Raw genomic sequence first — 18,120 nt, 5'->3', positions numbered from 1 at the left:
GCATTATAGATAAACAAATCTATTACATAAATGTACTAAAAATCTATTGAATTTACTGGAAATTCCATGTTCATACCTTGTGGTAAATGGATTCTTTGCTGAAGGAAAGACCAGAATATTCTTTCACTTCTTATTATTATGCACATGAGTATGAATCATAACATTAATTAATTCATACTTTATGATACATTTTTCTTTTCTAGCATACAAAACGATTTCCACATAAATTCCGCTATTAGATTTAATTTGATTAGGTATGTCTTTTAGTTCATTTTGACATCATTACTTTATTGTTGACAAGAAGAATTTTATTTTTCTGAACAATGCTTTTTTAAATTCCAAATTGATTAACAAATTTGACCTTGCATGTGGTGTAAAGAAATTAATTTCTTGTATATTAATTTGTCAATATGTTTTCTATAATTGTCGGAAATCTGTTGCTTATATATATTAAGGGAGATAATTCTGTGAAAAAGAAAAAAATGGCATACACGACTGTCACTGTTCTAAGCTTGGGAGGAGAGTAATTTCCAACATCAGTTTCCAGTGAAGGAACAGAATCTATCCTAGTACATTGCAATGCTTCACATCTAGAACCAAATTTACAATTTCTTACAATATTTTTTGTCTCGCAGAGTGGACGCATTACTATAGATGATGCGATGCATTATTCACGGATTCTAGGCATCATCGCAACTGCTGAGAAAGAAGCCCATGACATCGCAGAAGCCAACAGTGCATTCGCAACAAAAAAAGTCTACAATTTCGGAATCTATAAGTACTACCGCCACAGGCCATGCCAGAGGAGAATTCTACAGGTTCGTACCAACTTTATATGTTTAGGCTAAAGGGGTATTAGCAGGATTGTATTGAGGGATCAGTTTCTTGGTAGAACAAAAAAAAAAATCTGTTATTAAAATAGGTTGGATTTCTTCATTGCAAAAAAAGAAAGCAAGGACACATGTATGAATTGGGCAGTACCAGGAGACAGTCTACGGGACTGCAGTGAAATCTTTAACGAGAACATGGATTGCAGTGGGGACCAATGGCATAAACATATCCTGAAGAAAGATGGTGCACTGTAATTGAAACTTGCATTTCAGCCCTCCATCTAAAACACAAGGAGAGGAGTGGTGGAATTGAACCAGGAACTTACAGCATCTGCACAGTTCAGCACACACACACAGCATACCCAGCACACTAAAACCTCTGTGTGAATGCCATATGGATTCTAGTTAATTATACCTTTAAAAAGATTACCTGGAGACTACTTCCTTTCCTTTAATTAATAGGGTAATTAATTTATTAGGGAATATATGTATTATGACAATCATACACTGATTCATTATTAACAATTGTAAAAATTGCAGTAGTGTCTGACACTGTTGATATTTATGGCACAGTAACATATCAGTGCAGATTAATTTTACCGCAAAACTATAATAAATTAGCATTCCTATAACTCATAAATGTCAGGAGTCGTTATATGAAGTACTTGAATAAGGACAAGGGAGTTGATTGATTTTGGGTTTCCTAATCAGAGGGACATAAACTTCAATTACAAGAACCAAAGAAAAATTATTGAAAGTTTCTTAGATTTTTATTCATACCTCGTTTATTTCAAGAATCAAAACTGTGCTCATTTGGTTATTTTTCATGGACAACTGATTTCTCCACATATTTTCTCTTTCATTATTGCCTACAATTCTCCAACTAGGGGTGTGACATCCACAATGCTCGGATGAATGACTTTAAAATTAGAACCCAATGGAATAAAATCATATTAACATACCTTTGTATTAAAAACTTTGCAGACATAGACTATACAATACAGCATATTCCTACCTGACCTTTCCCTGTGATACCCTAGTGATCAAGGTTTGTCAGAACTGTAAAGCCTTCTCGTTATCGCCTTCTGACACCCGCTTCTGTATTTCCAGAACATTTATGTGGACTCCATCAATTCAAAATTTCAATTCTCTTGTCAAATTACAGCTCTTAATGAAATTTATAGTAGTTGAACTGTTAATATCCTTTATTTTCTATATCAGATTTGTTGAAAATATAATAATTTCAACTATATAATAATCATTAATAGAAGCTTTTCATTGACTTGTAATTAATTGATTGGCACATTTAGTGGTTTTAGGAGGACTAAAATAAACCAACATGGTGTAACTTATAAAAATATTAATAGAGTAAATACTAAATAAATATAAACAAAATATAAATTATAATTTACATGATTAAACTGTAGTAGAAGCAATTATGTGTGAGCTCATAAAGTGAAGAATCCTATCCTGGTATTTCATGATTATTTTTTAAGAATAATGTAGAGATACACAAGAAAAAAATTCCTATTGCTGACTTTGGGTTTCATGGGAACATGTTGCATATTAATAAAATAAAGTAATAATTAATTTAATATGCCACATTTAATCACGTTTTGAATTTGATATGATCATTGGCCTTGGATATTCTATACTTTCTGCTAAAAAAAAAACATTTTAGAAATATCTTCAACTGCGGCATGGTTCCTTTTACCCTTCAGGATCACATGCTGCTTGGCACGGCTCGTAATGTCTTACCTTGTAATGATTTAATTTACAAATAATTAATGATCTCGGAGATGAATTTTCAAAAAGTAAAAAAAAAAAAAAAATCAATTAATTACATCAGAGGGGAATGAATCAACCTTGAGGTATTAGCTCAGTTGGAAAGGAGGCTTAAAGTGTAAAAATTGTATAAGATAGAGATTGAAAACCTACCACTGATGACAGGGACCAGGCTGGTTTCGTCCTGGTGGGATGGGGGAGGGTGGGTGACACAGATATTGAGAATGCGGAAATAAATCCCTAAATCCCTATTCCAATGAAAGCTTTAATGGTCATTTTCAGTATTTAACTCACGTAGTGGAACTAAGTGGAAAGACTACGTCTCCCTCCCCTATCCCAATGATACAAGTTCATATGAGTAGGTTTCATCGAATTACTGTATTCTTTACAGTCAAAAGCTTTATTTTATCTCAGGTACACTTGTAGTGTAAAATAATGTGACTGTAAAGCTACTTTGACACGATAAACGACACGACAACGACAATAAAAATGCGCTCAGTGTTGAAGAATATAAATGACAGGATGATATGTCATTGTCGTGTAGTTATCGTGTCTAGTGTTAACTGAAGCTGAAGCCTACAGAAAACTCACAACTCTCCTCCAGTGGACCTAACCACTAAACTCCATCTTTTTGAAATTAAACAGCATCAATGTATATGACCTTGCAAGTTTATGGGAAATGTGCATATACCTGGCTATTAGTATTATATAGCTGGGGCTGATTTTTTTTTTTTTTTTTTTTTTTGGTTGGGGGTAGGGACCCTTTTTGGATAGTCAAAAAAGAAAAAAGAAAGAAAAAGAAATAATTGATCTCCCACAACTCCTCAGAGGCTATTTTCGGGCATCTAAAAAACAGATATTTCACGAACCCCCTAGCTGGTAGTATGGTACCGATCGACCCCACTTTCGGTCCCCCTTTCGGACATCTCTTGATCCACCCCTACATAGCATGTTTTAATTTGTCAGTTTTTAAATTTGAGTGACAATTCGAAAAGGTTTACATGTGCATGTTCAAGTGACACTTTAAATTTATATTACATAAAATTATGTATTACCCTTACAATTTTGTTTTAAAAGCCACTCACTAATGAGTAAAGCTTTATCGTAAGCATTCCCGAATAGCAAGGTGGCTACTGGTAACAATCTATCCCATCATGCATCATCATTTGCAATTTTTATGTTTTGTTTAAGATAGTGTGAACACAAGTTTGCTATTGAGTTGCCCAATTCCTTTTGGGACAATTTATTTTTTTACATGAATGTACTGTAAATTGAAATCTAATGATTTCCCATTAAATTTAGTCTAGTCATGAATCTGTTGAGATACATGAACTCCCAAACATACGCACCAACTATCCTGTCCCTCAGTGTCATCAAGGTAGTTTAAAAAATGGTTTGTTTAAATTTAATATTAGGTACTATATATTCGAACCAGGTTGAGAAATCCGAGCGATTTGTAAGTTGCGTTGTTCCCGAAGGTAGCTTGGTGTCAAAACGCATTCTCGAAATCTTAGAATTCAACAGGTGCTGTGATTCAATCAAGATAAAAAAACTTTATTATTGATAAGCACTCGACTAAGTCTTTCCTGTTATTGTAAGAACTTAATGAAAACAATACTTACAGAATGCGAAAACGGTGGTATGTAGGTCTGTATACTAGATGGCGAATTTTGTCATGTTATATCTAGAAGCTTAGCCATTTACATATTTAGAACCATCAGAATCCAGATGAATTTGCGTGTATGTTATGAATTTTATGAATATATTGTTAATTAAAATTATTCTTTATGAACTTATGTATTGAACCTATGAACTTATTATCAAACTTATTCTTAATATCAAATAATATAATTTATTGAATTTATTACATATGAACTTTGGTATTGAACTTATTTTTTAAGAACTGATTATTTAACTTCTTTATGAACTTATTATTTATTGAACGTATTCTTTTATAACATTGTTTTATGTAACTTTTTCTTTATAAACAATAAATTATATATGAATCCGTAATTGAATTTATTCTTCATAATCAATTTTTGTTTGAAAATACATGACTGTATATGTATTTGTTTATTTTTAGTGTAATATTGATAAAACAGTTCTACAGTTATGTTATTTAACTTATTACTTTATGAACTTGCTATTTATTAAACATGCTTATTATTATTTCTCTTTTTCTTTTCAGATTGATTTTCAAGCTTGCTTCATATGCAATATTCAGAAGGGAAATTTGAATCGCAAATTCAACTTTAGCGAAGTTCTTGATTATGAGAGTGAGGTAAGAGCACAAATGCTTATGTTGGTGAAAACACTGATAACAATAATGATAATATACATCCAGGATTTCTTAAATATATTACACATTCTCTGTCAAAAAGCTATGTAAAAAGACTGTAATGTCTATGGACCAGATGACAACATATAATAAAAAAAAAATAGAGAGTGGGCTCGCTTACCCTCTAGTGTATTAACGTCAAATAATTTTGATTAAAAATAAAAAAGCAGTTTCTTATTTCTGATAACAGGATATTTAGAAAACACTAAAATGAATGAAACAGCAGTAGTGTTAAAGGTGGGGTGCGGGGATGAGACAAGTGGCCATATATTGCTTATTTAACCTTTCCTGAGTTCGGGAAAAATACTTAAAAAATTCAAATTGTTGAGATGTAACGATAATTAGAGAAACAAAACATGATGTGATGCCTATGAACTTATTATCAAACTTATTCTTAATATCAAATAATATAATTTATTGAATTTATTACATATGAACTTTGGTATTGAACTTATTTTTTAAGAACTGATTATTTAACTTCTTTATGAACTTATTATTTATTGAACGTATTCTTTTATAACATTGTTTTATGTAACTTTTTCTTTATAAACAATAAATTATATATGAATCCGTAATTGAATTTATTCTTCATAATCAATTTTTGTTTGAAAATACATGACTGTATATGTATTTGTTTATTTTTAGTGTAATATTGATAAAACAGTTCTACAGTTATGTTATTTAACTTATTACTTTATGAACTTGCTATTTATTAAACATGCTTATTATTATTTCTCTTTTTCTTTTCAGATTGATTTTCAAGCTTGCTTCATATGCAATATTCAGAAGGGAAATTTGAATCGCAAATTCAACTTTAGCGAAGTTCTTGATTATGAGAGTGAGGTAAGAGCACAAATGCTTATGTTGGTGAAAACACTGATAACAATAATGATAATATACATCCAGGATTTCTTAAATATATTACACATTCTCTGTCAAAAAGCTATGTAAAAAGACTGTAATGTCTATGGACCAGATGACAACATATAATAAAAAAAAAATAGAGAGTGGGCTCGCTTACCCTCTAGTGTATTAACGTCAAATAATTTTGATTAAAAATAAAAAAGCAGTTTCTTATTTCTGATAACAGGATATTTAGAAAACACTAAAATGAATGAAACAGCAGTAGTGTTAATTGGTATAAGTGAACATCTTGTATTCTTTGAATGTTGCTCTTTTGGTGTTCCATATAAAACCACTCATAGAATGCGGAAATAGACCATTTTGCTCTAGTAACATGTGACAGTAAACCGCAGAATTAACCTTGAATGTTGCTCTTTTGGCATTCCATCGAATGTGGAAATACACCAATTTGCTCCAGTAAATTCATCCGTAAAATTCATTACTTTTCCCTCAGTTAAGCTGAAATGTGGAATTATGTTCAATTTGTGAGCTGAAGACTTCGATGATCTATGTTGTTATAGTTTTACAGACCGGTAGGTTTTGAATCCCCGACGTTATCTGACATAGGGTTAGCGTACCTATAGCCTTTGAAATAAGCGTAATTATAATATAGATAGGGGTCAAGAGAAATTGGGTATTTTATTTCTCATAAAAGAAAGTAAAATTGATGTGATATAGAACCAAGAAAAATGTTAAGCTCTGTACATACTATTAAGTTTCATGTGCTAAATTTACATGATGGTGTCATATGTGAAGATGATGATGTCATACCATTCCCATATATGGGTGAATCAAAAGTTTGTACATACAACGTGATATTGCAGTGTGAACAGAGCCATAGGATGCTTAACCGTTCAAATTATATTGAAGCATGATCTTCATAGGTCAACATACTTGCAAAGTTTTCGTGAGTTCACCAGCTTTTCTTTCTTCATGAGAACAAAGTTTGTTAATAAGGTTCCTGACTTATGACTGGTATTGGTTTGACAGCCCCTTGACAGTGTAATTTTAGTTACTGCTTCTCATCACTTTGCTATGTTGACAGCAGGTCTCAATAATAGACAAACCAAAAAAAGTTACGATAAATGAGACAATCACCCCACTAAACCCAACGGAAATTGCGCAGTAACAAAAAATGATTGCAGGTGAATTGCTCATCAAAGGTATGGCAGTGCAAAACCAATTGATTCAATTCATAAAATATTATTAGCTATACAGAATGTAATCACATATAAATAAATAATATAGCTCTAAAGATAAAAGACAAAACAAAAGAAGTTAGATAGACAATATCCCCGCCAACCCGACGGAATTGAGGTAACCAAAAATTATCTCCTCCTAACTTTCGCACCCCATCAGACCTTAACCACATATCAATATTCCTAGATTGGTTTGATTATTAAGCTAAGGCAGCGTAAAACTGAAAATTACTTTGATTTTGGATTGAATTTTCGAATAGTTAATCTTCGTTAACCCTAAAATGACTTAGTTTATTTAATCCTCAATCATTCCTTAATCAACATCTGTTAAAATTAGAATTATCGAGTTTTATCCAATTTATGGAAATTCAAGTTAAAATATACCATACTTTTAAAGCTGATTTAAATGTTTCATTAAATTCAAAATTTTTGTAGAAAAAATTATTATGTTTGGTATTTCTTGAAAGATAAATGTATTAGCTTCAAGATGGAAACGATTGCGCAGCCATAGTGATTGACCGTAAGTTGTGAGCATTAAGAAAAGAAGGTGCTCTCCATTTCGCCATGTTCAATTTTTCGGTAAACTAAGCCTACTGAGCATTTGGTGGCAGGGAACACATCGCACGAACGTCCTTCACGCGCTGCGGTAGCTTTGTCCTTGTCTCATTTGCATAGCACTGTGTGCGTGTAGCTTTTTCGAGTGACCTCAATGGTTAACAAGCATTTGTGATATTCCTCAATTATTACTCTCAATCCATCAAACTTAAATTCACAATCCAAATAATTTATGGATAAGATGCTTCAAAAACAAAAAAGATTCACTTGAATGACAAGGTATTTTTGTTTAATACTATATCTGTCTTCAATATAGAACTTAAGTCAGTTAAACTAACATTTGTGATGTTCTTCAACTCTCAATCGGTTAGACTTAATTCAAAATCCAAAGTTATTATATATGTAATCAAACATTTGCCATCAATCAATCAAACTCCCCCACTTGAGGCAAATAATGGTTAAAATGTTTCAAGAATGTAGCAACAATTTCCAAAAAAAGAAAATTGATCACTTACTGTAATGATTGCCAACAACTACATTTAAGCAGCAGAGACATGACGAGATAGTTCTTATTTGTCCGTTGAGATTTTGTTGTCATATTATAATAATTGACTATAGATTATTTAATATGTTTTGTTTAAGTTTAATCGTAAAGGTAAGACGATTGCATTTAAGAGGTTGTTATTTGGTTGTAGGATTTCCAAGTCCCTGGCAGTTTGCCGCATTTACTTTCCAAGTCTGACAAACAGAAATACTACTGTACAATAATCTGAAAAGGTCTTTCTAGTGTTGCTGTTTGCTAATGAACGAAATCTTTTAAAATTCTGAGTTTTTTTTTGCTTTTAACATACAGTAGTAAATCTACTCATCATACATTTTAAAAGTAAATATTCTAGCATTACATCATTTAATTAGCCAGAATCAATCAGTATTATTTTAAACTGTAATTATCCTTAGTATTCCATGAGGTTAAACATTTTTAAGGTACTATAATTGATGGTGTAATGAAAGTTCACATTAAAGCTATGGATGGTTTTATGTTGCTACACAACAATGCCCAAGTTATGTCGATGTCTCTTTGGTTACCAGTAATGCTTCACTTTGGTACGTGCATGCAACGCGTTTCTGGTCATCTGTACAACTCATCATTCATCAAGATTGGTTATACATGGTTTGATCTACTGTATGTCTATGAAAGTTTTAGACATTGTTGGATGCTTACATTACATTACACAGGTTAAAATTCATCTTTTCAGAGAGTTCAAGTTCAAGTTATTTGTCATCCGTAATGAAATACGATACATGAGCATACTGTAATGTCATATGCTGTAGATAGAATTTAAAAACAAAAAATATTGAGCACCAGATGAAGTTTTTTGAAGAAAAATTACATAGTTTCACACACAATCTAATAAAAATATAGCTCACAACATTTTATCTACTTGTTTACTCCTTGTGGGTTTTTTCATTTGATATGATTTCAAATTAGGCCCAAGTGAGAAAATGACACTTAAACTGCAGATGATTTTTGTGGCCAATTTGATGATCAGCTGGTTTTGATGAACAACTCTCCAAACATACTAATGCCACCTGTAAGCACTTTTCAACTGCAAGGAAACCGTGCCCATTATAAATTAATATTATTTAGTTATAGTAATTGGCAATCCAATAGCAACACAGGTATTAACACCTACACGGAAATTATAAGCAAACACCTTGACACTATCTGCCACTCTTATCCGAATTATTGTACCGAGTTTTATTTCGTGTTAATGTCTCATCCTGACTAAGAACAATTTTAGTGTAATTCCAAGCACTCACTGCATTGTAAGACTGTCGGCCAACAAAACCGCATTCCCTGTGAGCGTTAGATGGCGCGATGCCGCCTGCCGATTGCAGTCTGAACAGATTATCATTAAAACGATCAATTGCGCTTTGCTTGTATGTGTGCAAGCTATTTAATTGTTTTTTTTTTAGTTTTTAATATTTAAATTGTTCTCAATTTTCTTAATTCATACTTTTTTATATATATAAATGAGGGTTTATATAACACTGTATTTACCTCAAAAATAGTGTACTTCAGTGGCGGATTTAGAGGGGGCGTAAGGGTACACCACCCCTATTATTTTTAAAAGTAATTTTTGTAAAGCTTATCAGAATGTCACCATGCAAAATATTAAAGATCAATCAAATACAAACTCATATTAATTATGGTGTTAGAGGTGTAAGGGGGTTTTTACCACTCGCCCCTACCAGGGTCCATTACTTGGGACTTTTACTCAGTTCGCACATTCACGCCCTCTCTTTCTTACCGGTCTGTATCCGCCCCTGTACTTTCTTTACAGAACGCCAATATAAATGACTAAAAACCTACAGTACAATATTAAAAACCTTGGCCATAATTTGTATTTAATCTGTATTTTTTAAATATGTTTTTCAGTCTGTTTTAAACTAAAGACAGTATGAATCATTATTTATTGCTATAATATGATTGACAAGTTAAATTCCTGATTTGAGATAAAAATCTGCAAGTTTGATTTGTTGAAATGTTTGTCCAGTTCTAGTCACGCATATCGTAGGAATTGTCATAGTTGGCATTTTTACATGGTAGCCATCGGACAATAACATCTCAAATGTTTTCAAGTAGTTGTCCCTTGCTTGCATGTGTAGCAGAATTCTGTTTAACCTGGAGACTGTCTGTCGTTCTGTACCATCCGCAGCTGCACGCTATATACTAAAGTAAGAACCTGGTACATCTATAACTGTGGATATTAGACCTTGAAATGTTCTGTAATTAAATTATGTACATCATACACCTGTTATATATAATCTATGAACCTATATTATGCTAACCTTAATACCATTTTCTTTAAATGTCGAACAGTATGCATTTTATACATAATAATTATAATATGTATATATTATTTATCCTATCTAGATGGATCAGCATTAAAAATAAATGAAGTCCCTATAAAAAATTCCAACAATAACTAGTTAGAATCGTTCTTAAAATTTAAAAAAAAAATTGTGACATATGTTGAAACTGATCTTAATAATATGCCCAATAGAATAACATGTTCAGTGCCTTGCTGTAGTATGATAAAGTTTTTTTTTCTATTTTGCCACCAATGTTTTGAAGGGCACTACTAACTTCTTGGACATAATAAAACACAAATTTCAAATTCATATTTACATACACAATTAAATACTTTTTTTTAGAGCCATTGGTATGTTTGTGTAGTTTCCAGCAGCATTATAAAAAAGTATAAAGTATAAAGCATATCTACTAATAGCATATACTGCTAATAGCCATAATTATTCAATACCCATCTTCAATACCATACAGAAAGTATTATCATTAAATGAAAATGAACATATTCAATCAAGTTAAAAATTTTTTAATTTATAAAATACTTTTTTTCCAGTAAACACTTTCTTCAGACATGGGTATTAAATTCCTTTTCCTCACCAACAACTTGGTTAAGAGGATATTACCGCAATTTGTCATTTTTTTTTTCTTTTTTGGACCTTGACCATTGATATAGGTATTACTATTCAATAAACATTGATTGAATTTAATGGTCTATTTCGTGAATACTTATGTACCTCAAAAATAACATAGTTCAGTCAGCCCCAGGTACCAAGCATGAAAATTCCAGAAGCACTTTAACACACTCGTTCTTTTTTAACAGACAAGTCCAATAAGAAGTGTGATTAAACCTAATGACCTGTTTCACAAGTGAATGTTTTTCAGTTTTCCAATGTCAGTTCCACCCAACATAGCATGAAAGCATCCTTCCTTTTACATTGCATGCAACCACACCACCATAGTCTTCATTCTGAATTTCGAAAATTATGTCGCAACAAATATGTAGTCTGAATCAATGAAAGAGAACAGCTAGTCAACCCATTCCCCAGTGGACAAGGATCATCAGTCAAAAAAAGAGAAAACATTTAAAAACTTAATTTTCTTTGCATAATTTCACATGAAAACAGCCTGTTTATCTACCGAAAACACCAGTGGATGCCAGCAGAGCTTTGATCCCAGACACTCTGCTCATCTGCATTGGAAATGTCAGATCCTCTGTTAGATAGCATTCCCCTCCTCCATTCCCTTTGGAATGTTTATCCTTTTAATAATTTGGGGTTTAATCATTTGATATAGCAGCTGACAATGATCTTATTGGTTGTTTTTGTACAAAGTCTAGAAAAAAAAGTTATATTAAGAATGTCATTGAAATTGAAAGTTGCACAAGCATGGGCCTACGGTACTCAAAAAACCTCTAGTGAATAACATTTTTGGAGGTCATTAATATTTAAAAACTTCAGGAATGAATAAGAAAGGGTTAACAGTGTACAGGTGCCCTGTGACAGCTCATAGGTAGCAATTGATTTGTGGAGCAAAAAGTAAAATATAAGTGAAAGTAAAGCCTTTTTAATGGACATGGTGTAGTAGAATACATGTTGGTAGATTCAGAAGGAAAGGGGAACTGGTAAATATTCCCCTGTGCTCACTGTCAAAATTAACATGGTTGTAAATTTAAAACTGTAACCCTGTTCACCCTGTGCCCACCTGATTTTATTAAATATCTGACCTGTCTGTGTTAGTGGAGGATATAACTAATTATGGACAAGTAGTAGAGGAAGTGTACTTTAAAAATTCCAGTCTATTTCTTCAGATTGATAGATGGATGAACGAATAGCGGGATAGAAGGAAGGTAGAACATGTATATCAAATTTAAAAAGACAGCAATAAAATATAGCTTTAAGTTGTAGACGTGTGAAGCAATATTAATTGAATCACAAATATTTAAAAATATATAAATCATCAAAGAAAGGTAAATACAGTGTTAGAATAAAGGACATAATAATACATCGTTTAGCATAGCTCTCAACGAATGTAGTCCTGTAAAAATAAATGAATAAAGAAATTGTGTAATAAAATGCCTCTGGCGGGACTCAAACCTGCGACCTTTCACATTAGTAAATGCTTAAACAGGAGAATATATTTATATATTTAATTAATATATAATATTTAAATAATGTAATGAGCAGTAGCATAACAGTTTTATTTATCAACTTTTAACTTCACTAATTTCAATTATAGCCCCAAATATGTATTTTTAAATATCATTTTCATTTTGTAATTTGATGTTTGTTTGGTGTAATATTTTATGATTGGTTTGGTGTTAATGAATTTTCTAATTGTGTACGCCAGATTCAAGGAACAATTCTGTTTATGTATTTTTATACGTGAATAGACTAATAAAGAATTTCTTATCTTATATGAATTAAAATTAATAAAAAATAAAAAATAAATTGATAAAATTAATAATTCAAATAATAATTTTAGAAATATGCAATATAAAGTAGATATTTTAGATACTGTAATGTTTAAAAAATCAAAAATGTTTACTTTTGAATTGTGACAATGTTTTGGGATTCTTTGAAACATTAATGTATAAACAATGTCCTATGAGTTGACATTCTGCATATTTATCAAGGATTATCATTTCTGTAAAACGGATGTATTTATTTTAGGCTGTGCCTGATTTTCTTTTGTAGAATTTAAATTTTTATTATTTAATTTCACTTTGTCATTCATACAGATCATTTTTGAAATGATTACAACAGATGAAATCAATTTTGCTTTACAGAAGCTTTATGAGTTATACATGATTAATTTTGGGCTCGCATCTGCCCTCCTATTCCTGTAATAACATGAAAGATCCACTTTTCTTCATTTTATCATTGGCTGTGATACAACGCTAATGACATCTATTTATTTTGGTGTCGTCACTGAGTGACTAGTATGTATCGCTAAAAAACAATTATGTATTTATCATGTACAATTGTAGTCACAATAACTGTGCATGATACAAAAATGAGTTTTTTTTTTTTGTTTTCACGGACAAACACAAATTACTTTGTGTCACTTTGTGGTGACAGTGATACTTTCTAGCCATGTATACTCGTATTATATGACCGTATGAGCTACTTCAACCTATTTGGACTAAAGTGAAAGAAGGGAATGAAAAACATTGAGCTGGTCTGCTCGGCCTCCAGAGTCATGTCTTTAGATAGTGATGACCTTGCATTACTTCCCTTCCATGACCAGAAGAAATGGAAAGATTATTAAAAATATGATTATAGATAATTTGATTTACAAAGCTGGCCAGCTGCCTATTATAAATGTCATTGTATAGTAACCCTGTCAAAAGTGAATGCTTTATACCAGACTGTAGCCTAAAACCAAATCCGAGAAATAATAACATACATTAAAAAACATACTTCCTCTACTAGAGTAGGAGGTATTTAGCTTTATGTGACATTGAGGATCCTGTCAGGATGTGAGGCAGAGATCAACATTCCACATTGGAAATATATCTAGTGAGCCAATATGTATTGACACCATTGTCAGAGGAGCTGACATCCTTCAGATTATCTTTGGAGAATCATGAAGGAATGTCAGACCAGAAATTCTGCCTGAGGCACAGTGGTGATAATCTAGTTTCATAATGCAATGTTTGATTGGGGGAAGAGATTGGTAAAGAAACCCACAGACTTGGAGTTATATAATTCCTCTTTTAGAGTTGTTTGTACCCAATGGAGGTATACTATAACATTAAATGGCAGACCGAGGGCTCGCAAAAGAGGTACTCTTTTCTTTGTCAGAGGAGACAGAATTGTTTTCTTCAGGTCTGCAATCTTGTTAAAAAAAATCAGTCTTAAGTTTATGAAACAATCAACTTAGGTCAAGTATGGGCCTGATGAACTACTTCCTAATTGTAAAGACCTGTTATAATTCATTAGTAATCAAATGAAGCTGAGGCTTTGTTGGCAAGATGATTAGAATGACATTGTTATTATTACCATGTTTTTCTATTAGTAACCATTATTGTAGTCTTGTAATTTTTCCCAACTTTAAATGACTTATGCAGCTGTTTTGCATATTGCTCACAAACAACTTTTCATTATGAATCATTCTATAACTTTGATTATGATTTGATTATGTATTATAAAAAATAATAATAGTCTGCATTTATTTTAATCTTGAATTAAATATAAATAAAATAATTAAAATAATTTAACCAGTGCATAAAATATATATTAATAATAATTATATTAATATTATTTATATAACTATAATTATTATTAATATAATTATTATTAATATAATAATAATTATATTAATAATAATTATAGTTATATGAATAATAATTTGCAGGGGTCCCAAGTCTCCAACAAGTTGCGGGAGCCTCTTGTAAATGTGGACAGGCTCCCGCACCCCCGCAACCAAGCAAGCCCCCGGGAAATAGCCCATCTTCCGCAAGTTAATTAAATATGTATGTTTTACTACTTTATACCCCTTGTGGAAGTCATTGTTGATGGGCATCACTAAGAGCAACAAAATAAAATCAGATGTGCTAAGAAAGCACATTTTACAGATCTCCCAGAAATGACTTCTTCCAAGTTGGGACTCCTGAATTTGAAATTTCATCACAGTAAAAACTGAAACTATGACGTTATTCTGGTGCAGTGGAGAGCTGCAATTAAATGTACAAAAACTTAACTTAATTGTAGTTTCATTTGTTAAGGATTAAAACAAAGTTTTACTCTGACTTTCATTAAACATCTAATAATTAAATATATTAATAAAAAATGGAAAGTATTTTCATAAAAGAAATTATGAATTATTCTAATTACTTAATCACTTCAGGATAAATAAATTTTACCATGGATAAGATCTATGGCAGTTTATTGATTGTACAAATGAAACAAACTTTTATAATATTATATCACTAGCACAATGTTGTATTCAATACTTTACATGTGCAATTAAATTTGATATTCATATATTATTTGTGGTGTAAAACTAAAAAATGCCAAAGTCTATCTTAATTATTCATCGATTGCAAAACTTTGTAGCTTAAATTGGGTTAATGCTGAAAATCTCTTCTGGATAAGAAAGCTTTCAGTTTCTGTTGCAAGAGGGAATTAGTAAACTATTTAGTTAACGGAATATATCCTGTTGAATATGACCTGTTAGTTGTTTTCTGACAGAATATACTTTCAGATATTACAATCAGAAAACATATAAGCATGTAATTTGATTTTACTGACAGATCATGAATTCAGCTGTTATGGACTGGCAATACATTTCAGACATTTAAATTAGGTTATAACAATGTTTGTGAGATAAGGTAAAGGTTGAATGGATAAATAATGCACTTGTATGTATGTCTCTCTCAAGAATAAAAAATGCTTTATTGTTAATGTTCAAATATGTGAACAATGATATTTGTTTTCTCAGATAGGTCATGGAATAAACTTAGGATGAGTACCCGACAGTTGGTGTAAAATCAAAAACATTTTTTAAGGACTCACTTTATTCATGAATCACACGATGTGTACAGACAATACTTTCATGTGGAAAACAGATAAACTAACAAACAAACAAACCATGCGCGGTGCATTACTGGGTAAAAAAAGCACACTGACGGTAGCGGGCGTAAAGGGTGTTATTTGTTTACTATTCGAACGTCAAGCGTACTGTGTTTGCACATAGCCTAGGGTTACTCTTTTCTACACTATAAACACAACAGACGAATGGCAAATGATCTATTTATTGCATATTATTACTGTATATGCAGTTCGTAAATCATTATTTATTAGTTTAAAAATCTTGATCCGTGAGTAACCTTGAAATCTGTGAGTTTTTGTTCATCCGAAGTAAAACTGGTAAATGATAAATTATCCGTGAGTCTCACGGTCAATCCGTATAAGTTGGCAACTATGTACTTATATTAAATATAAAGTTGCAGTGAGTGGGTTAACTGTCATGACAACCATTTCCATATACAAGATGCATAGTTGGTCTTCATTCATATAACATACAAAAACTTCCCATATGTTAGCATTTCAATTTGCAAATATCTATCTAGGTTTCTGCATACATGTTAGATTCAACATCTTACATGGTTTTCTAACATCTGGCTTGGTTTATTTTCATGTTCACATTTTTTATGACTCATTCAATGATAGAGAATTCTGAATTTGTTGCCGTAATAACTGCTTATATTTCTCAACCATTGTATCATATTTAATATCTTGCTACTTTTTTTTAAAGGCCAAACAAAATTTAGAACCTTTAACAATTACAGTATTCTTAAACCTTGAAAAAGATTTCAAAATCGGATTTGCATATGTTTGTGTTGGTTTCAAAATAAAGTCATATTCACATTCCTTTCTCCTACAGGAGGGACTGCGGTTTTTTATCAACTTCACCGATCATCATGAATATGAAATGGAGGCAGACAGCCCGGAAGATAAAGAAAAGGTAATGGATAAATTTGGCTTTACAATGTTGGGAGTGAATTGATATTGGAAGTGGATAAGTGATGTATTAATCTGGTGCCAAAAACACTTTCCCTTACCTTAAGCCCCACGGCTGTGTGCCAACTCTTCCAGAGTTTACCTTACTTGAGGAAAAATGGTTTAATTTAGTTTTGTAACATTCTAAAAGCCATTGTCTGTTTTATTATTGTCTGTAAATACTATTCTCTTTTTGTGCGAGATAGAATTGGTAATGGTTGTCTTGCATTACCATATTATAGATATGTCGACTACTGCAGATGATTGTTGAGCAAAACAGGTCACATGAAAAGGGAAGAGCTCTGACCATCCATGATAGAGCAACAACTCTCCCGAGAGTCCAAGCAGTGTTGAAGGAAGGACTTCTGGAAAAGAAGAATCATAATCTGTATACAACATGGACAAAGTAAGTTAAAAATTAAGTTTAATACACAAAGAATTTAATACATAATAAATCAATGTTAGCTGTCTATTCTATTGGAATGTTTTGTGTTTATAAAGTCTTGATTGTCTTTGATGTTCAGGAGCTCATTTTAAGTCCTTTTAGATCCAGGTTTAGAAGATCCAAAAACATTGACTGATATATTGACATGATCCAAAGTAAAGTCCAGCCTGTTGATAATCTCAAACTCTTCAAATCTTCAAATTAGCTCTGAATTTTTGAGTACTTTTATTGCCAGCTTCTTCAAAAGGTCCATTTATTTAGCCAGAAAATAACTAAAATACAATTCATAATGACATCTAGAATGTTTTTGAATGCACAAAATGATGTGAAACCTAGCCTATCGATACTACAGAATCTCCTGATTGGTTCACGATACATACTGTAGTAATTCCACATTTTTGTAGAAGTTCTCTCATTTTTGTAGACACTTCTTCAGGTAAAATGTACTGTGTAGACAAGAGCTTGTATTTTTAATAAAATATCTCAACTAGTTCCAAAATGCTACTTTGGTATTACTTAGTATAGTAGATTAGTGTGACTCGCCAAATTATTTTTCTGAGAGTTGATTGGCTAAATGTTGGGTATACTTCAGTTAAGAGACTGACTGATTAACTTGCAGTGGTGGGTGCAGGAATAGGATGAATCATGTTGAATTTTTGATATTATGAGGTTATAATATTCAAGGAAAAA

General features: G+C 31.7%; 1 protein-coding gene across 2 annotated transcripts in view; it reads left to right on the top strand.

Moving 5' to 3' along the window:
- Positions 1–18,120, top strand: part of LOC117117217 (formin-J-like) — a gene marked incomplete at its 5' end in the record, with an annotated part of 49,117 nt that overhangs the window by 5,138 nt on the left and 25,859 nt on the right. For both annotated transcript variants that reach the window (XM_033261454.1, XM_033261453.1), the window contains 4 exon segments: positions 636–818; positions 4,804–4,896; positions 16,870–16,950; positions 17,228–17,391. In XM_033261454.1, the coding sequence (XP_033117345.1) occupies positions 636–818; positions 4,804–4,896; positions 16,870–16,950; positions 17,228–17,391 (521 nt within the window).

This window comes from Anneissia japonica, unplaced genomic scaffold (assembly GCF_011630105.1).
Source record: "Anneissia japonica isolate Jap-2015-1 unplaced genomic scaffold, ASM1163010v1 scaffold287835_len3118868_cov185, whole genome shotgun sequence".
In the NCBI taxonomy this organism is placed as follows: Eukaryota; Metazoa; Echinodermata; class Crinoidea; order Comatulida; family Comatulidae; genus Anneissia; species Anneissia japonica.
The sequence above is the reverse complement of the archived record's forward strand: the minus strand, read 5'-3'. Positions and strand labels throughout refer to the sequence as shown.